At 43.2% G+C, this 21,588-nt stretch overlaps 1 protein-coding gene across 1 annotated transcript in view; it reads left to right on the top strand.

Annotated features, from left to right (window-relative positions):
* The first annotated feature begins 331 nt into the window (after positions 1-331).
* Positions 332-21,588, top strand: part of B3GALNT2 (beta-1,3-N-acetylgalactosaminyltransferase 2) — a 57,636-nt gene continuing 36,379 nt past the window's right edge. Inside the window, exons 1-3 of the mRNA XM_055425772.2 lie at positions 332-593; positions 14,931-15,078; positions 21,245-21,345. Coding sequence (XP_055281747.1) covers positions 482-593; positions 14,931-15,078; positions 21,245-21,345 — 361 coding nt within the window. The 5' untranslated portion in view covers positions 332-481. The remainder of the gene's footprint in view (positions 594-14,930; positions 15,079-21,244; positions 21,346-21,588) is intronic.

Below are 21,588 nucleotides of genomic sequence, written 5' to 3'. Positions count from 1 at the left end.
GCGCATGCTCTATGTGGGACTCGCGCTTCGCCTTCGTGACGGCCGAGTGACGGAAGCGAGCTCCTGGGATTATGGGAAATATGGTTTCTCAGCCACTGGATGATGGGTGCACTCCTTGCTTGAGCCCAGGGCGGGACTTCAACTCCCGGCTAGCTGGTGGGAGCGGGAGGGGGTGCGAGCGAAGGGGGAGGGGCAAGCGGGAGAAAGGTGGGCGGGGCTGGGGGAAGGCCCAGCGGCGGGGGCGGGGCTCCGGCCGGCTGCTCCTCCGCCGCCCGCGGTCGGGGGAACGTGAGTCGCGGGCCCTGGAGCCAAGAGGAGCCTAGACGGCGGCGGGCGCGAGGGCGGCTGTCCCCGAGTGGTCGTGCGGGCGTCGGCCGCTGCCCCTGGGCCTCCCGACTTGCAGGTCCCCTCTGTCTCCACCGGGACGCGGGAGAGCCCGGCGCGCGGCGGGGGCGCGAGGTGGAGCCGGCGGGGGCGGCCAATGCGAAACTGGCTGGTGCTGCTGTGCCCGTGTGTGCTCGGGGCCGCGCTGCACCTCTGGCTGCGGCTGCGCTCCCCGCCGCCCGCCCGCGCCTCGGGGGCTGGCCCGGCAGGTGAGGGACCTGGGCCCGGGCAGGGAGGCCGGCCGCCTGCCTCCCGGCGGCTTCCTCCGCGGGTCCCGGACAGGGGGGAGGGCGGCCCGACGCGCAGTGCCGCAGATGGAACAAATAACCTTCTTTTTATCCGCGGGGCGTCAACATCGGGCAAACTTGAGGGCGCTCCCACCTCCCCGCGTTTCTCAGTGGCCACAGGCCGGTGCACGCGCCCGCAAGTCCTCCGGCTGTCCCCAGGCCTGGCCCGGGTCGCCCGGCGCCTGCCCGGGAGCGAAGCCCCGTGGGTCCTCCTGCCCCGAGCGGCAGCTGCTCAGCCCAGCGAAGGGCTCCCAGGTTGCTTTTTTCCTGCCCAAGTTGTTGGTCTTATTCGGTCAAGACTTTGAGGTCTTCGGGCCAGGGATCACGTTTGTGCGTGTTTTAAAAGGTGGCTGGGTTTTGCTTTTAAGGAATAAGTTTGCTTTAAAAAGGTACTGTACTTTGTATACTTTGAAAACTCTGATGTAAGTCTGTTGAACAAATTTAGGCATGAAGTAGTAGGGAATGGCTGCGAGTGGAGTTGTTCCTGGGAGTTTCCTTTGCAAAGCCTGCTAACGAAACATACACGAAAGTATCGAGTTCTTTAACTATGTTAACCGTTTGCTCTAAAATTATTCTTTCGTGGGAAAACCTTTGTTCATGTTCGCTTCACAGCCTGATAAATAGAATGCTTTGCCCACAGCCCAGTGGATTTGCTCTTAATGAATTCCACCGCTCCTAAGACTTCTTAAGGTTTCTTTTTTTTTTCTTGTCTTCTTTTTTAAGGGCTTGCCCTAGGACATATTATATAAAGAAGCCTGAAAGACTGTTGTAAAGATGAGATAATAGTCGTTTTGGTTTTTAACTGCATTGGGAATTTTTTTCTTACCACCTCTTCCCAAGACAGTTGTTTGCTTGTGCAGTATTTTTAAGGATTAGAATTGAATATTTGCAATCCTGAGATGGCTCTGTGCCTTAACTTAGAAGTAGAAAGTATAGAAACTAATTTGGCAATCCTCAAAGCAGACTCATTGTTATAATTGGAGTTCTTTATTCTGGTAACACTCTCTTAAAATCCTTTTCTCTTAGACAAGCTACAAGCTCTTTGAAAAGACTATTTGTGTGACCTGAATAGAATTAAGATACTATTTAAATGATTTAATGAAAGTGCAGCATTTCAGGACATTTAACTTAACAGGTTAGGATTTTGTTTTTGTTTTCTTTTTTTAGACTTTTGTAAATGAACATCAGGAACGCTCGCTATATATATATATATCATGCTCTGTAAGATTCATTGTGTTTGTATTTTACAAGTTTTTTTTTTTTTGGTTTGATGAGTGAGCTCTACTGGAATTTCCTTTTAGAGTGTACTTGGGATATTTATGACCTAAATAACTTTTAGGGTCCACAAAGGAGCAAAACCCCTGTGTTCCTTTAGATAATAGCCATTCTGACAAGTGTGGAGTGATATCTCGTGATTTTGATTTGCAAAAGACACTGATGCTGGGAAAGGTTGGGGGCGGGAGGAGAAGGGGACGACGGAGAATGAGATGGCTGGATGGCATCACTGACTCTGTGGACATGAGTTTGAGTGTACTCCGGGAGTTGGTGATGGACAGGGAGGCCTGGCGTGCTGTAATTCATGGGGTCGCGGAGAGTCGGACACGTCTGAGCGACTGATCTGATCTGATCTGAATGATTAGGGATGTCGAGCATCTTTGCATGTACCCGTTGGCCATCTGCATTTCCTCTCTGGAGAAGTGTCTCCAGTTCTTCTACCCATGTTTTAATTGGCTTGTTTCTTGATGGTGAATTGTATGAGCTGTTTATATATATTGGATGTCAATCTCTCATTGGTCATACCATTTGTAAATATTTTCTCCTATTTGGTAGATTGGCTTTTTGTTTCTGTCAGTGGTTTCCTTTGATGTGCAAAAGCTTTTAAGTTTAATTAGATCCCATTTGTATATTTCTGCTTTTATTTCGTTTAGGAGATGGGTCCAAAAACATGTTGTGATTTATGGCAAAGAGTGTTCTGTCTGTTTTTTCCTCAAAGGGTTTTATAGTATCTAATCTTCCATTAGATTATATGTAAGATTATATGCTGTGGTGTTGGAGAAGTCTCTTGAGATCCCTTGGACTGCAAGGAGATCCAACCAGTCAATCCTAAAGGAGATCAGTCCTGAATGTTCATTGGAAGGACTGATGTTGAAGCAGAAACTCCAATCCTTTGGCCACCTCATGCGAAGAACTGACTCATTTGAAAAGACCCTGATGCTGGTAAGGATTAATGGCAGGGGGAGAAGGGGATGACAGAGGATGAGATGGGTTGGATGGCATCTCCGACTCAATGGACATGAGTTTGAGTAAGCTACGGGAGTTGGTGATGGACAGGGAAGCCTGGCGTGCTGCAGTCCATGGGGTCGCAAAGAGTTGGACACGACTGAGCGACGTTCATGAATCGCATCATACCAGGCCTCCCTGTTCATCACCAACTCCTGGAGTCCACCTAAACCCATGTTCATTGAGTCGGTGATGCCTTCCAGCCATCTCATCCTCTGTTGTCCCCTTCTCCTCCCGCCCTTAATCCCTCCCAGCATCAGGGTCTTTTCAAATGAGTCAGTTCTTCGCATGAGGTGGTCAAAGTATTGGGTTTCAGCTTTAGCATCAGTCCTTCCAATGAACACCCAGGACTGATCTCCTTTAGGATGGACTGGTTGGATCTCCTTGCAGTCCAAGGGACTCTCAAGAGTCTCCTCCAACACCACAGTTCAAAAGCATCAATTCTTTGGTGGTCAGCTCTCTTCACAATCCAACTCTCACATCCATTCATGACTATTGGAAAAACCATAGCCTTGACTAGACAGACCTTTGTTGGCAAAGTAATGTCTCTGCTTTTTAATATGCTGTCTAGGTTGGTCATAACTTTCCTTCCAAGGAGTAAGCGTCTTTTAATTTCATGGCTACATTAGGTCTTTAATCCATTCTGAGTTTATTTTTGTTTACGGTGTTAGAGAATGTTCTAATTTTTATTCTTTTACAGGTAGCTGTGCGATTTTCCCAGCACCACTTACTGAAGAGATTTTTTCCCCATTGTCTCATCTTGCCTCCTTTGTCATAGATTAATGGACCATAAGTGTGTGTGTTTATTTCTGGGCTCTCTGTTCCCACTGATGCATGTGTCTGTTTTGTCCCACTGCCATACTATTTTGATGACTGTAGCTTTGTAGTATAGTCTGAAGTCAGGGAGCCTAATTCCTCCAGCTCTGTTCTTCGTTCTTAAGATTATTTTGGCTATTTGGGGTCTTTTGTGTTAAAAATTATTTGCTCCAGTTCTGTAAGTTTTATGGCTTCATATCCAACCCTCTTGATGCTTGTCTTTGTTCCTGGAGCTAGTCCCACCATGCTCACATTTTCTCATCGTGCTCACAGCTCCCAGCCCCAATGGCATGCCCTTTGCCTTGAGTCTGCACTGGGTCTCTCTTGTCTCTTGTGATACCTTCCACTCAAGTAGCCAGTCTTCCCTGGACCACTCTTGGGGGTGAGGGGGTTACCCCTTCGTGGTTTTTTTTTTTTTTAATTCCTGTGGACTCACCTCAAAGTATTAAAAGTGACTTTATAAACAGCCTTTTTCTTTTTGAGAGTTAGGCTTCCCCCTCCATCAGTTTTGATGACGCCTCTTCTGCTGTTTTGTGAGGCCAGGCTACATTCAGGACACGGGGAAGAAGGCCTTGGAGGGGCACAGCTCTCAGTGCGGACTTTGGCACTGGTTCTGTGAGTTAGCTTTGACTCTAAAGGGATGTGGCACGTCCAGTCAATGGCAAATAGAGTATTCCAATTTAAGTGAGACCTTGCAGAGTCCTAACTTGTCCTTTTGCACTTTTGGTACTTTTGAAACTAAAATCAATAGAAGCATCTCAATTGCTAAAATTTCCCACAAATCCTTTTCTCATTGTGTTGTCGCCAGTTCAGACTAAAACGTGAGCATTTTTACATTTCAGCCCTTATCCCTTAAGCCTAAAGTGAGAGAGAAAACCCAAAAGTTTGTTAGTATTCGCCCCTTGTATTTACATTTTAAGTTTCATTTTTGTTCTCTTTTCTGCCTCTGTGTCTTCAGTTTCATTGAGTCATGGCAGTATTTTTCAAAAGGGAGATTTATCTCCCCTGAATATTAAAAAAGGCTCTCTAACTTGCAGCTGACTCTGCAAGTGTTTGAGAGCTGCCTCACTGCCAACTCCTGTTGTAGGTGTGGACTTTAAGCAGTAATCAAGATACTGTCCCTGCCCTCACGCAGTTTACAATTTTGAAGGGAAGACAGAACATAGGAAAGTAGTTATTAAATGTCATAGGGGAGAGTGATATGTGTGGTGGCGAAAATAAAGCAGTGTAAGAGGACAGAAAATGGGGTGCTGCCGTGTTAAGTGGAGCGGTCACGGGAGGTCGTTCGAGGTCACAGTTGGGCAGGAACCTGAATGCACTGAGTCAGGTGGGTTGTGCCTGGTGCTGTTCTAATGTGGGGCTTTCTAGGTGGTGCTGGAGGTAAAGAACCCGCCTGCCGATGCAGTAGACTTAAGAGGCGCAGGCCGGCTTGATCCCTGGGTCGGGAAGGTTCTCTGGAGGAGGGCACGACAACCCACTCCAGTGTTCTTGCCTGGGCAATCTGTGGAGCCACGCGGGCTGCAGTCCATAGGGTCGCAAAGACTCAGACACGACTGAAGCGACTTAGCACACAGGCACACTGTTCTAACGACCTTGAACAGGTGAAACCTGATCAGAGAGAACAGCTGATGAAGAGCAAGCAGCTCTTCTGTTGTGAAATCCCACACACCTGGGGTGAGGAGAGGACTTTGGCGGCATAGACAGACATTTGAGCTGGAGAATGATGATACAGGATATCTCGATTTCAACGTACTGCTTTTGGGTTGTACAGAAATTAATGTAGCAGTTAACTTAGAAAAATGATGTGACAGAAGTCTTCTCTCTCTAGGATATTTGGAAAGAAGGAAACCAAGAAAGGAAAGAAGCATAGCCATTCAACAAATCCTTAGAGCGCTGGGTTTTTAGTCTCAGCTCTGAAAGGTATTCATAGTTTGTTAAATGGAAATTGACATGGGGCAAGTAGAAGGTCAAAGACAAATTGAGCTTGCTTAGCAGTTTCGCCTAGGGCTGGTTCATCTGAAATGATCCCTAAATGCTAATCTTGTCTCAGCACTTCTGTTGTTTCCTTATTTATAAGATGATGACCTCATAGGGTTATTGTGAAGATTCTGTTACTAAAACACCCAGAACAGTGCCTGATTCATGGTGAACACTTTATGAATGTTAGAGTGGGGTGGTAGTTTGATGGAGGCAAATGCCCTTGCTAGTGAGGTGGGTTTTTTTTTTTTGGCATCTGAGGTTGGTGAGAACATGCTGGTGGTGTGTATGATGATTGTCCTAATCAGTAGATCTGTGGTGAACTCGCATGTTTTCTTCATTTTCTAGGTTTCTGCCTATCTGTGGTTGATGTCATCTGAGAGCATGCACACAGGAGTGGCAATTTCATCTCAGTTTTAAGGATCTTTGAGCTTGTTTTGAACACTCAGTTTTGAATTCTACCTCCACTGGTCTTTAATAAAATTTCAAATGTCCACTTTCGGTGCAGAGGCTAGCAGATTTCCAGACTCTCGCTATACTACATATTAAAGAAGAGAAATGGCCATTGCCTTTGGGGAGCTTGTGTGTAGTTTTAATGATTCTTGACATTATGAAGATTTGTTTATTGCTATGTTTGCCATCTAAAGCAGTGAATGTAGGAAGTGCGCAGTAATTTAAAGGAATGGATCAAAAGGAGAAAACTGGAAAGTATGAATGGATTTGTTATTCACAGACCATCTGTTCACATTCCATGATTTAAATTTTTTTACTTATAAAAGTAAAGCAAGCTTCTTATAGAAAATTTTGAAATTAGTTTTAACAAATGAAAGAAAAATGATCTATACTGGGCAGTTTTTGAATGTACATACATAAAACATGTTTGGGGAATTATTTAGTATTAAAATTTTTTTGATAATGTCATGTACATTCAGAAAAGTGCACATAAACGTAAACTTGATGTAATTTCACAAACCGAATTTGTTGTTCAGTTACTCAGTTGTGTCCCACTTTGCAACCTCATGGACTGCAGCATGTCAGGCTTCCCTGTCCTTCACCATCTCCTGGAGCTTGCTCAAACTCAGGTCCTTCGAGTCGGTGATGCCATCCAGCCATCTCGTCCTCTGTTATCCCCTTCTCCTTCTGCCTGAAATCTTTCCCAGCATCAGGGTCTTTTCCAATGACTTGGCTTTTTGCATCAGGTGGCCGAAGTATTGGAGCTTCAGCTTCAGCATCAGTCCTTCCAATGAATATTCAGGAGTGATTTCCTTTAGGATGGACTGGTTTGATCTCCTTGCAGTCCAAGAAAGCCTCAAAAGTCTTCTCCAACACCACAGTTCAAAAGCATCAGTTCTTTGGTGCTTAGCCTTCTTTATGGTCCAGCACTCACATCCATACATGATCACTGGAAAAACCATAACTTTACTAGACGAGCCTTTGTCGGCAAAGTAACGTCTCTGCTTTTTATTATGCTTTCTAGGTTTGTCATAGCTTTTCTTCCAAGGAGCAAGTGTCTTTTAATTTCATGACTGCAGTCACTATCTGCAGTGATTTTGGAGCCCAGAAAAACGTAGTCAGCCACTGTTTCCCCATCTGTTTGCCAGGAAGTGATGGGACCAGATGCCATGATCTTAGTTTTCTGAATGTTGAGCTTTAAGCCAACTTTTTGACTGTCCTCTTTCATTTTCATCAAGAGGCTCTTCAGTTCCTCTTCACTTTCTGCCATAAAGGTGGTATCATCTGCATATCTGAGGTTATTGATATTTCTCCCGGCAATCTTGATTCCAGCTTGTGCTTTATCCAGCCCGGCATTTCGCATGATGTACTCTGCATATAAGTTAAGTAAACAGGGTGACAGTGTGTAGCCTTGACGTACTCCTTTCCCAGTCTGTAACCAGTTTGTTCTGTGTCTATGTCTAATGCAAACTCAGCTAATCAGTGCCCAAATTAAAGACAGAAAAACTGCCAACAACTTAGAAGCTTCCTTTGTGCTCCCATGGCCAGGACTGGTAACAGGATCCTGATCTTTAATGCAGAGATTTGCCGGCTTTATGTGCTTTATATAACCATTTACATCCTATAGTACATAGGGCTTCCCTGGTGGCTAAGGTGTTAAAGAATTTGCCTGCAGTGCAAGAGTCATAGGTTTGATTCCTGGGTCAGGAAGATCCCCTGGAGAAGGAAATGGCTCCAGAATCCCACTCCAGTATTCTTGCCTGGAGAATTCCATGGACAGAAGCCTGGTGGGCTTCAGTCAGGGAGTCACAAAGAGCTGGACACAGCTGCGACTAACACACTTGTGTACAGAGATCTCATAACCTGCTTCTCTTCCTAAGATGTAGAACAATATTTAATGATGTGTTTAAAGCATAATGTCAGTGGCTGTGTAGTATTCTGGCATATGATACAGCATAATTTAACTAGTGCCTTGTATTCGTGTAGTTTACAGTTTTCCATTATTAAGAAATGACTCTGTGATGAATAGAGATCTTTTAATGCATCACCGGTTATTTCTTTAAAATGTATTTTTAGCTAAGGATAAAAGTTATAGAATTCTGAGGTATTTGATGTATCATGGGGAAATTTCCTGCAGAATACTGTACCAGAGTACATTGCTGTCAGCAGCGTAGGAAAGTAGCCTTTTCCTTTGGCTGTATCAAAACATCCATCATCAGGGCATTGTCATTTAAGAAGATATTTGTCAGTTTGAATGTAACAGAACACTCGTGTCTTATTGCTGTCATTCAAACTTGACTGCTAGTGACGCTGAACTGTTTTCATAGATTTCTTGGCTCTTTACATTTCTTTTTCTATGAATTATCTTTTTTTGCTCATGTTTACTTTTTAGTTTGGGTTTTTTTTTTTTTTCCTCCAGTTTTCAGACATGTGAATTGAACGAGCTACCCTATGCTTGGAACACAGAGCATCAATTCTTCGGCGATCAGCTTTCTTCACAGTCCAACTCTCACATCCATACATGACCACAGGAAAAACCATAGCCTTGACTAGACGGACCTTTGTTGGCAAAGTAATGTCTCTGCTTTTTAATATGCTATCTAGGTTGGTCATAACTTTCCTTCCAGGGAGTAAGCGTCTTTTAATTTCATGGCTGCAATCAGCATCCGCAGTGATTTTGGAGCTCCCAAAAATAAAGTCTGACACTGTTTCCACTGTTCCCCCATCTATTTCCCATGAAGTGATGGGACCAGATGCCATGATCTTTGTTTTCTGAATGTTGAGCTTCAAACCAACCTTTTCACTCTCCTCTTTCACTTTCATCAAGAGGCTTTTGAGTTCCTCTTCACTTTCTGCCATAAGGGTGGTGTCATCTGCATATCTGAGGTTATTGATATTTCTCCTGGCAATCTTAATTCCAGCTTGTGCTTCTTCCAGCCCAGCATTCCTCATGATGTACTCTGCATATAAGTTAAATAAGCAGGGTGACAATATACAACCTTGATGTACTCCTTTTACTATTTGGAGCCAGTCTGTTGTTCCATGTCCAGTTCTAACTGTTGCTTCCTGACCTGCATACAGGTTTCTCAAGAGGCAGGTCAGGTGGTCTGGTGTTCCCACTCTTTCAGAATGTTCCACAGTTTATTGTGATCCACACAGTCAAAGGCTTCAGCATAGTCAATGAAGCAGAAATAGATGTTTTTCTGGAACTCTCTTGCTTTCTCTGTGATCCAGCGGATGTTGGCAATTTGATCTCTGGTGCCTCTGCCTTTTCTAAAACCTGCTTGAACATCTGGAAGTTCACGGTTCACATATTGCTGAAGCCTGTCTTGGAGAATTTTGAGCATGACTTTACTAGCGTGTGAGATGAGTGCAATTGTGCGGTAGTTTGAGCATTCTTTGGCATTCCCTTTCTTTGGGATTGGAATGAAGACTGACCTTTTCCAGTCCTGTGGCCACTGCTGAGTTTTCCAAATTTGCTGGCATATTGAGTGCAGCACTTTCACAGCATCATCTTTCAGGATTTGAAATAGCTCAACTGGAATTCCATCACCTCCACTAGCTTTGTTCGTAGTGATGCTGTCTAAGGCCCACTTGACTTCACATTCCAAGATGTCTGGCTTCAGGTGAGTGATCATGCCATCGTGATTATCTTGGTCGTGAAGATCTTTTTTGTGTAGTTCTTCTGTGTATTCTTGCCACCTCTTCTTAATATCCTCTGCTTCTGTTAGGTCCATACCATTTCTGTCCTTTATCGAGCCCATCTTTGCATGAAATGTTCCTTTGGTATCTTTAATTTTCTTGAAGAGATCTCTTGTCTTTCCTATTCTGTTGTTTTCCTCTGTTTCTTTGCATTGATCGCTGAGGAAGGCTTTCTTATCTCTCCTTGCTATTCTCTGCAACTCTGCATTCTACCCTGAGTTTTGTGCTGTGTAGCACAGTATTCACAGACCTGTTGCACATACATTGGTGGTGTGTGGTGGAGGAAACCACAGGCGTTTTTAACTGGAGTGTAATTGACTAACCGTAGTTTCAGTTATGCAGCTGAATGATTTGACACATTGTATGTTCTCAAATATATATAGTTAACCATAATAGATTTACCTAACATGTCACCACGCAGAGTTACAGTTTTCTTTTTCCTGTGATGAGAAATTTGAAGACCTACTCTGTTTAGCAACATTTAAATACAATACAGTTTTGTTTTGCTTTTTTTGGCCCTGCTCGTGGAATCTTGTTTTCTGACCAGGGATTGAACCCAGGCCCCCGCAGTGAAAGCCTGGACTGCTAAGTACTAGGCCACCAGGCAACTCTCTACAATATAGTATTATTAACTGTTGTCATCATGCTGTACTTTACAACCCTGGAACTTACTTATTTTATAACTGGAAGTTTGCACCTTTCCCGTTATGCCTCCCCCATCCGCTGGTGAACACCAGTCTGTTCCCTCTGAACTTGGTGTTTTGTTTTATTAGTCTGTCTTTATCTAACGTACTTCACTTGCATAATGCCCCAGGGTCTTGAGTGTTGCTGCAAATGGCAAGATTTCCTTCTTTTTTGTGGCTGAGTAACGTTCCATTGTGTGCAAAGAATACATTTTCTTCATCCATCAGTGGACACTTAGGTTGCTTTCATATCTTGAGTATAGAAAATAATGCTGCAGTGAGCATCCCCATGTTCACTGTCATGCATATCATCTCCATTGATATGTCTTTTCTAGTGGAAGTTTTCATTTCCTTCAGATAAATATCCAGAAGTGGTTTTGCTGGATCGAATGGGAGTTCTATCTTTAATTTTTTGAGGAACTGCCATACTGTTTTTCATAGCGGCTGCATCAATTTACACTCCCACCAGCAGTGCATGAGAGTTCCCTCTTCCTCCATCCTCTCCAACGTGTATTATTTCTTACCTTTTTGATGACAGCCATGCCAGGAGGTGTGGTGCTATTTCATTGTGGTTTTGATTTGCATTTCTCTGATGATTAATGCGGAGAAGGCAATGGCAAGCCACTCCAGTACTCTTGCCTAGAAAATCCCATGGATGGAGGAGCCTGGTGGGCTGCAGTCCGTGGGGTTGCTAAGGGTCGGACACGACTGAGCGACTTCACTTTCACTTTTCACTTTCACACATTGGAGAAGGAAATGGCAACCCACTCCAGTGTTCTTGCCTGGAGAATCCCAGGGATGGGGGAGCCTGGTGGGCTTCTGTCTATGGGGTCACACAGAGTCGGACACGACTGAAGTGACTTAGCAGCAGCAGCAGCAGATGATTAATGATTTTGAGCACCGTTTGCCATACCTGATGGCAGGCTATATGTCTTCTTTGGAAAAATGTCTGTTCAGATCCTCTGCCCAATTTTAACTGGGATTCTTTGGTTTTTTGCTATTGAGTTGTGTGAGTTCTTTATGTGTTTTGGATATTAATCAGATATGTGATTTGTAAATATCTTCTGTTCAGTTGGTTGCCTGTTCGTTTTGTTGATGGTTTCCTTTGCTGTGCAGAAGCTTTTTAGTATGATGTAGTCTCATTTATTTATTTTTGTTTTTGTTGCGTTTGCTTTTAGTGTCACATCTAAAAAATCTATTGCAAAGACCACCGTCAAGGAGCCTACTTGCCTGTGTTTTCTTATAGGACTTTTATGGTGTCAGGGCTTACATTCCAGTTTTTAATCCATTTTGAGTTGATCTTTGTGTATAGTGATGAATTAGTGGTTCAGTTTCATCCCTTTGCATGGTGGCTGTCCAGTTTTCCCAATATCATTTACTTAAGAGACTGTCCTTTCCTTGTACATTCTTGGCTCTGTTGTTGTAATTGAATGGACTATATATGTGTGGGTTTATTTCTGTGCTCTCTATTATGTTCCATTGATCTGTGTGTCTGTTTTAATGCCAGTACTGTACTGTGCTGGTTACTGTAGCTTCATAATATGGTTTGAAACCAGGCAGTATAGTGTTTCCAGCTTTGTTCTTCTTTCTCTAGATTGCTTTGGCTATTCAAGATCTTTGTGGTTCCGTACCAATTTTAGGGCTTTTTTTTCTGTTTCTGTGAAAAAATGTCCTTGAAATTTTAATAGAGATTGCACTGAATCTGTTGATTGCTTTAGCTAGTATGGACATCTTAACAATATCATTGCTTCTGACCCATTAGCATGAGATATCTTTTGTTTTTATGTTTTTCAGTTTCATCAATATCTTATACTTTTCAGTGCACAGATCTTTTGCCACCTTGGTTAAATTTATTCCTAAGTATTTTATTCTTTTTGATGCAATTAAAATTGGGATTGGTTTCTTAATTTCTCTTTCTGATAGTTTGATATTGTATAGAAATAGTTGACTTTTGTGTATTATATATCCTGTAATCTTACTGAATTTGTTTATTAGTTCTAACAGTTTTTCGGTTGAGTCTGTGAAGTTACACAGTTCAGTAGAAGCAACTTAGACATGGATTAGAAGCAGAGAGGATTGGCAGTGGCAGAGAGAGGTGAAATAAGATCAAAAAGTACTTTACAGCGATAATCCGTGAGATTTTCACATACCACATGGTTATCTTCGCATCTGTTTATTTTTAGAAAAATCTCATGGAGAGTTCTGGGTGAAATCATTAGGATACCCTTGTAGGTCCAAGTGAAAGATAAGAAACTGAGTTGATGCTTTGGCTAGAATTAATGTTGAGAAAGAGAGATTTGAGAACAATTTTAAGGAGATTTTGTTATCAAGAAAAGGTTGAATTATGTCTCATGTAATCCATCAATAAAAGATCTATTTTGATTACTGATCCAAAATAAGGTGGTGGTGTTTGGCATTTAAAGAGATGTTTCAGTTATGTTGAAATTTTTGTGCAGCAGCTTTGTTTTCTCATGATGTCATTAACTGAGGCATTTGGGATACATTTAATTTTTTCTCTAATCTTACCCATTTTTAATCTTTTGAGAAGACATTTTGAAACAGATGAAATAGAGCATCTAAAGACTTCTTGGTGTCAGTTTTCTCTGATTAGGAAGCTGAGGCACAAGGGTTTGAAGAGCTTCTTACTGATCCTGTGGCAGCAGGTCAGCTGCTGCATCAGTCAGTTCTGTGTGGATGGCTGCATTGGCCTCACTGCCGTTGGTAAAGTGTGCTTACTGCCTGGTGTTCCTCTGACAGAGGAGGCGGAGGGAATGGGTTGCCATTGCTAATTTTACAGAAGCATTTAAGTCATTCTCCCTTGAAGAAATAACATAGTTTTGTTGTCTTTTGAATAACTAGATCCTGTGGGATATACATTGTGTTTAATGTAGTAACACTCTCTTGCCTTCAGTGATTTATTTTTGGAAACATTTTGGATCAGTTTTCACCACTGGAGAAAGATGAAGTGGGATCCCTAATCAGAGCTATGTATAGGCTTGTAGCTTACAAGCTTTGAAACTGCTGATGATAGATAGGGACAAAGTATCTTTCTATCTTTTTCTGAGGACAGATTTTTAAAATGTAATCTTGTCCATTAAATGACAGTAGAAAATGAGTCATAAGTATGACAGCAAAATTAATGACTTGTCACTTGATTTTTTTTTGCAAACTAGAAATGTTTCAGGGACTTCCCTGGCAGTCCAGTGGTTAGGACTCCAGACTTCCATTGCAGTGGGTATGTGTTCAGTCCTTGGTCAGGGCCGATCCCATTTGCTGTGTGGTGCAGCCAAAAAGAAATGTTATTTCCCCTCTTCATTCTTTAGACTAAGTGATAAATGTTTGCTGCCTGTAGAATTTATTGGCATAAATAAAGGTCCACATTCTTTCCAGCATGGTAGTCCTTCAACTTTATCTCCTGGACTTAGTAACCAATATTAATGTGTGGCTTCACCTTTGAAAGCACATTCGTTGCTTGATTGCCTTCTGTTTGCCTGGTACCAAACCAGGACCTTCATACACATTATCTCGTTTAATTTTTACAACAACTCTATGAGAAGTATTATTACACCCATTTCTACTTAAGGAAAATAAAGCTTAAGAAGTTAAATAACTTTTATAGCTAAAGTGCCAGGATTCTGACTGTAGCTTAATTGGCTCTTGCTGCTTACTGCTGTGCGGTTTATGCCACAGTGACCTTCTGAACTGATTCTCATGAGAAACATCTCACTTGTTTTTTTAAGAATTTACATTCGTGCTGTGCTGTGCTTAGTTGCTCAGTCGTGTCCGACTCTTCTGTGATCCCGTAGACTGTAGCCCACCAGCTCCTCTGTCCATGGGAATTCTCCAGACAAGAATACTGGAGTAGGTTGCTATGCCCTCCTCCTGGGGATCGTCTGAACCCAGGGTTGGAACCCAGGTCTCCTGCATCACAGGAGGATTCTTTATCATCTGAGCCAACAGGGAAGTGCATGAATATTGGAGTGGGTAGCCTATCCCTTCTCCAGGGGATCTTCCTGATCCAGGGGTTGAACTGGGGTCTCCTGCATTGCAGGCAGATTCTTTACCAGCTGAGCTACCAGGGAAGCCCTACATACATACTGTGTGAGCACAAATACATCCATAGGTATGGAAACAAAAAGGCTACATCAGAATGTTAGTAGTGGGCATCTCTGGGTGGTGAATTTACGAGTGCTTTAAAAACTTTTTTCTTTGTTATTTATTTGTCTTTTTCTTTTTTACAAGCATCAACATATATTTATATTATCTTGCAATAAACATTTGTATGCTACATGTTGGACTTAACCGTAATTGAGACTTGACGTTTCAGGGTATTGTTGCTTATTTCTAGGTCAGTTGGCCTTGTTTCCTCAGTGGAAGTCTCATCACTATGATGTGGTGGTTGGTGTGCTGTCGGCCCGCAATAACCATCAGCTTCGCAATGTGATAAGAAGCACCTGGCTGAAGCATTTAATACAACATCCAGCATTAAGTCAACGGTAGGTTCCTTGAGTTCACACCTTGCCTGCCGTGTTGAGTAAGTGTTCTGAAGAACCTCTTCTTGGATAGTCAGAGCTAGTAATCCAGATATGTGGCCTCTTTTTCCCGGGAGAGAGGACTATCTCATTTTGCTTTTTCTCCACATAGTTGAGCCCCAAAAGTAAACTTAACCAAGATTTTAAGCCAAAAGATAGTTGGAGAGGAGTATATTCCATATTCAGTGCTTCACACACCTAGTTCTTATAGATACCTAGTTTGGTTGGTTTGTTTGCTTTTTGTTTATTGGCTTTCAGGTTTTTTTTGCTTTTATTTAGAAGAATAGTCCTTAAAAGGTTCTGTTCCAGAGTAGTTTTCTGTTAGATGAATTTGTGTCTAAATATGCTTTTGACTGGTTTCTCAGAGATGCACTTAGTTTATTTCTGTTCTGTGGTGGTGTTTAGTTGTGTGTGGTCTACGATTTGTGTAGTTTGCCATCCTGTTTTTTTCTCAGCCACCCTTCCAGACTTGAGCTTTGATAGCACGTCACATGTTGTGTTTTTTTTTTATTTCATTTTATATTGGAGTACAGTTGATTTATCTGTTTTTTTAAAATACTTCCTTATTTGGCTGTTGGGTCTTAGCTGCATTACACGGGACCTTTTGTTGCAATGTGCAGGTTCTGCGTTGTGGCGCACGGGCTTAGTTTAGCTGCCCCATGGCGGGTGGGATCTTAGTTCCCCAACCAGGCATCGACCCTGAGTGCCTTCCAATGCACGGCAGATTCTTGGACCACTGGACCGTCAGGGAAGTACCAGCATGTCATGTCAGACTGCCCAGTTACTGGTCAGGAGCCCAAGGTCTTAGTCTTCTCTGAAGATTACTCAGTGAGGGGCTAGTGAAAGAGAGGCGGGGAAGTGTGGACTTCGAGTTGTGTGACGATTCTGCTGTGCTTGTGTGAAGTCACTGAGAAGCAGAGAAGGCCCTCAGCATCACGTGCAGCTGGCATGCTTGTGACTGAGTAGCTATACGAGGGAACTGTAGTTGTGAATTTTCTCATCACCAGTAGTGAAATTTATAGATTTCCTATCTTACTCACAGCAGCTTCCATTCCTTTTCAAGACAGGTTTCTCTAGTTCATGATTGAAATGGTGATAGAAGGGCCTTGGAATCATCACTGCTATAGAACCACCTTGAAAAACTGCACTTATGATTGCCTTTCCCAGCTCAGAAAATAATGACCCCTCTCTCTCAGTTGCTCAGACCAAAAACTTTGGTGTTTGTCTTGTGAATGGAGGAGTAAGTCGCCCTTTTGGGGTCTTTAAGGATCATTGCGACACAGCAGTGGAAATTACACTGGGAATTTCCTGAGGCATAGGAAATTAAAGGATTTATTATGCTCACAGGTCTTAGAGAGGTCCAACACCCCAATGCAGGGGACCAAGCAGGAGGAGCATCCAGGGAACGGACTCACCCAAGCAGGTGGGGAGCCAAGAGAGAGGGAGGACCCAACAGCAGGTGCTTTTATTTGGGGTCAGGGAGGAGAGTACAAGCAAAAGGCGTGAGGGTATTTCATTGCTGTGTTTGAATGTCACTAGGTCACTGTCAGGCTAGGGGTGGCACGAGGGCAAACTTGTGGCAGGACCAAGCTTGTCACCCAAGTGTACCTGGTCATCTAGGCAGGATGCTCACAGCCTGTTGGGGGGAATGTCGAAGCATCAGAAAGATAGGTTTTTGCAGTTTGTAGTACAGTGTTCCCTTGATCCACATCCTGTCTTCCAGCGTATCTTCTCAGTGTTTCCTTTCCATCAGATCTGGAATCCAGCCTCTCCCCACCTGCACCACTACCGTCAGAACCGCCACCATTGCCCCTCACCTAGATTATCGCAGGAGCCTCTGTGTCTGAATTTTCTGCTTCCACCTTTGATCCCTTACGTTTTATTTTCCATACTGTAGCTAGAGTGACCCTTTTAAAAATAGTCAAATTACGCCAATTTTCTGCTCATACCCCTCCACTAACTTCTCTTCTTGCTCAGAGTGAAGTCCCAGGTCTTTATTGTGGCCTTTGGCCTTACCTGCGTCTACTCCCCCTGCACCGGCCACCTTATTATTTCGAATACCTTAAATGTGCTCCTGCCTCAGGGCCTTTGCACTTGCCATTCCCTGCCTGTGCCGCTCTTCCACTGCACGTCCTCATGGCTCACTTCCTCACTGTCTTCAGGCCTCTGCCTGGATATCACCTTCGCAGGCAGTGCCATGTTAAATAGTACCCTTCCAACTCTGTCTTCACTTACTGGACTTATTTCTTTTATAATACGTATCACAAGCTAGCATGTTTATTGTACTCAGTTGTATATTTACAAATTTTGTCTTTCCCCACTAGACTATGTTTTATGAGCACTGGGGCTTCAGCGTTTTTCACTGGTGTGTTTCCAGCACCTGGAACCTAACTTGGCAGAGCGAGACTCTCAGCAACTATTGAGGGGATGATTGAGAGCTGCATATAATGAGTAGAATTAGCGTTCAGGCTCTCATCAATGGTTTATTTGCTCTCATAGCATTAGTGCTTTAAGTCAGCTTGGTGATTTGCTTTATTAAAATGATGGGATATCTGTATAAAAATAGATATTAGCTAAATACTTTTTCCTGGGGCAGAGTAATTTTGTGGACCTAGTAAAGACTAGGTAGCTTAAATTCGGTAAATATCTGCAGTAATTTAACACATTTGTTCATTTCTGTTTATACCTTTATTCTAAACAGTTATATTCTAGTTTGTAAAAAGTATTCTGTCATAATTGGCTGTTAGTAAAAGAAAGCCTTTGCATTTCTGTGGTTATGGCTTACTTTCAAGTCTTGTATTTCGCGGAAGGAGCCAGACTCCATATGCATTTCAAGGACCCTATTAAAAGCCTTTGTAGTGATGCTGTAAGTTGCCAGTTTCTTAAGTGGTTATTATCCTGTGTGCAGGTGGTATGCTGTGTATAGGTAAATCCAGTATAGCCTGAGTCTTCACGGGGGCTTGGAGTTCAGTAGAAGGAAATAGATGTAGCAGTATAATGTTATGTGTGCCGTGATATAAGTAAATGTAGACCGGCTTGGAGTGTTGGGAAACTCCATGCGTTTCTGTGTAGGTCTGTAAGGCTGGCGTGCAGAGATTATGGAGGATGAGTGTGAGGGAGAGTACCAGGGAGGGAAAGAGGCCAGAGAGAGTGAATGTCCTAAAAAGGGTAGGAGGGAGGGCTCATAACTGATAGAGCTAGGCGGAAACCAGATGGCGTGTCGAGAGTTCAGGGGTGGGGGAGACCCACTTAGATGAGGGCCGCTAAGGGCTGAGCTAAAGTGGCGACTTTTTAAGAAAATAAGGCTATTGCATGTAGAGAGAGAGAATGCTCGGATAATTGCTAGCTTTCTAACTTGGAGAAGAATGAAATCATCCATCAAGACAAAACGTACTAGATGAGAAGAGCAGGTTTCATGAGAAAGGAGCTCAGTTGTAGGCTTGTTGAGTTTGAGGTGCCTGCAGTCAGCGGTGTACTATTGAATGTTTACCCACTGGCTATCTGAAGAAAAGCATGCTTGAAAAGTGAAAGTGAAGTCACTCAGTCGTGTCCGACTCTTTGCAACCCCATGGACTCTAGCCCACCAGGCCTCTCCATCCGTGGGATTTTCCAGGCAAGAGTACTTGAGTGGGTTGACATTTCCCCCTCCAGGAGATCTTCCTGACCCAGGGACTAAACCCGGCTCTCCCAAATTGTAGGCAGACGCTTTACCGTCTGAGCCACCAGGGAAGTCCTAAAAGCATGCTTATTTGTATGTATATGTTTATTATAAACTTTATTGATACAGAGGCTGTGTAGCATATAACTGACAGAAACTCATGTCTATAAAAGCCTCTGACTTCATACAGCCAGTTGATTCTCAGTGTTTTCATCATTTGCCAGACTTTTGTATCTGTAACCAGCCTGTTGCTGCAGCTGACAGTATAGTTCTGATATGAGTATTTAAAGTGTAAAACTAAAATGACAGCTATGGTATGTGACAGAACTCCGAGTCAATGAAGTGAGTGACCTCTTTGCTGAATCAGATCATAGGTTTTGAACAGTGGAAGCGTATTTCCTCAATTTTTTGTGGTATTCACTGTGGAATGGCTGTAAGTTTTTTTTTTTTTAAGGCTTTTTATTTTGTCTTGGAGGATGATATGGTTGGATGACATCATCGACTCTATGGACATGAGTTTGAGCAAGCTCTGGGAGTTGGTGATGGACAAAGAAGCCTGGCATGCTTTAGTCCATGGGGTTGCAAAGAGTGGGACACAACTGAGCAACTGAACTGAATCTTTGTTGGGAGTATAATTGATCTACAAAGTAGTATTACTTTCTGCTGTACAGCAACGTGAATCAGTTACATGTGTATCCACAAGTTTTAAGTTTGATCTGCATTGCTAACATTTTCCCCATCACTTTCAGTCTGGACAGTCAGCAGAATAATAAGCTTTATTTGTAGTGCTTGCTAGTTTCCATGGTGTAAGTACTACCACTGTGGCCAGTTTCAAGCTGTGTATGTCTCTAGACACAGACTTGGGGAAGATCAGCGGTGGCACAGCATCGTAATATCCCCACCACACAGATGCAGCAGATACACATAACCTCAGGAGCAGAGATGATAGTGAAATAATTAAGACATGATGAATCTGAGCATTTGTTTCATTTGTTCTGAATATAATGTATTTAATTGTACGTTTATATAATTTAATTTTTAATAAAATCTGTGCTTAATAACCAGCTCACAAAATTCTTGAAGATTTTATAGTTGGCCCTCACGGCACAACGGGAGCAGGCTGTAGCACACAGCTGTTTGTGGGCCATCTCGCTGAAAATGTATGATGAATTTGTGAATCTTTTCCTTAGAAGGTGGGTCCAAGCTAGAGATGCTAATTCAGAAATCACTCCCAGGCTGGTTGAAGCCTTAGGAATAAATACTGTCCAGGGAGGAACTTCCCTGGTGGTCCAGTGATTAAGACTTTACACTTCCACTGCAGAGGACATGGGTTGGATCCCTGGCCAGGGAACTAAAATCCCAGATGCTGTGTGACAAGGCCAGAAAAAAATGTCCAAAGAGAGCAAGGGAAAAGAGTGAGTTAAGTGAGAAGTGATCCAAGGGCAAAGTCCTGGGGTGATGTCCACTCAGTGGACAGGATGTGCTGGAAGAGCTGGGGAGCCACCGAGCAGGGCCACGTGAAAAAGGAGGAGAGCCTTCTAAGGAGACCTGCCCCGTCCAGGCCCAGGAAAGCCAAGTAGGAAGGGTAAGGAGTATTGATTGAGCAGCAAATCGCTAGTTATATTTGTAGTAGACATCTCTGTGGGCGTGGTGGGTACTGAAACTAAAATTTTTGTGGTATAAAATGAGAAGGGAAAACCAGAGGCTGCAATTTTAGTTGTTCCCTTGTAGGCCTTCACTGTAAAGGAAAGAAAGGATGGGGACAAGGAGGGAAGGATGGTGGATAAAAATTAATGTCAGGACTTCATTGTATTTATTACATGCAGGGAAGGAGCCGTGGGTAACAGGTGGCTAGTGAAGCAAGATCTCAGAGAGGAGAAGTCCTCTCCTGGGATAGAAAGACTACTTTTTTGTTTATTTATTATTTATTTATTTTTTTGGCTGTGCTGGGTCTTTGTTGCTGCACGTGGGCTTTCTCTAGTTGCGGTGAGCAGGAGCTAATTTCCACTTGTGATGCACAGGCATCTCATTGCATTGGCTTCTCTTGTTGTGACTCATGTGGGATCTTCCCGGACCAGGGATCGAACCCATGTTCCCTGCCTTGGCCTAGAAAGGCTACTCTTGAGTAAAAGGAACACTTTCTGATCAGCTTACCAATAGAGACAAGTTTTTAGGTGTGGGCATGAGAAGTTAGCTTTACCATAGTTTGTAGTTAAACGGCCTGAGCATCTGCTGGTGGCTGGGCTTGCTCTAATATAGTCCTGTGGTAGAGGGCTTCCACGTCAGTTACTTGGCAGTTAGCAACTTCTGATTTGCCTGTTCCCCCTTTTTGCTAGACCAAAAGAATAAAGGTAGAGTTAATCCTAATAAATACTCGTTGTCTGAAAGTAAACGCTCTGAAATGGGCATGAAGATGCATGCATGTGCGAGGTGAAGATCAGTAACTGATGTTAATGCCAACACATCTCTCAGTGTCCTTGTGAAGTTCATAATAGGTGCTCATGGCTGCAGCGTGCCTGTGGAGGACAGGGAGGACCCTTATTCCTGCAAACTACTCAACATCACGAGTCCAGGTAAGCCTTCTTTCCTCAGCCCTGCCACTGCCGTGTACAGCGCTCCTCCCTTACCCACGGGAGATACATTCCAAGACCTCCCCCCGGCCATGGATGCCCGAAATCTTGCATAGAACCAAATCCTATGTATACTCTTTTTCCTGGTTCATGCTTGGTTGTGATACAGTTTAATTTATAAATTAGGCACAGTAAGAGATTAACAACAGTAAGTAGTAACAGAACAGTTATAGTAAAAGTTATGTG

The sequence above is a fragment of the Moschus berezovskii genome, chromosome 12, assembly GCF_049115385.1.
Source record: "Moschus berezovskii isolate FMDL1 chromosome 12, NW_MosBer_1.0, whole genome shotgun sequence".
NCBI classification, from domain to species: Eukaryota; Metazoa; Chordata; class Mammalia; order Artiodactyla; family Moschidae; genus Moschus; species Moschus berezovskii.
Note: the sequence above shows the minus strand (reverse complement) of the source record. Positions and strands in the feature narration are given on the sequence as shown.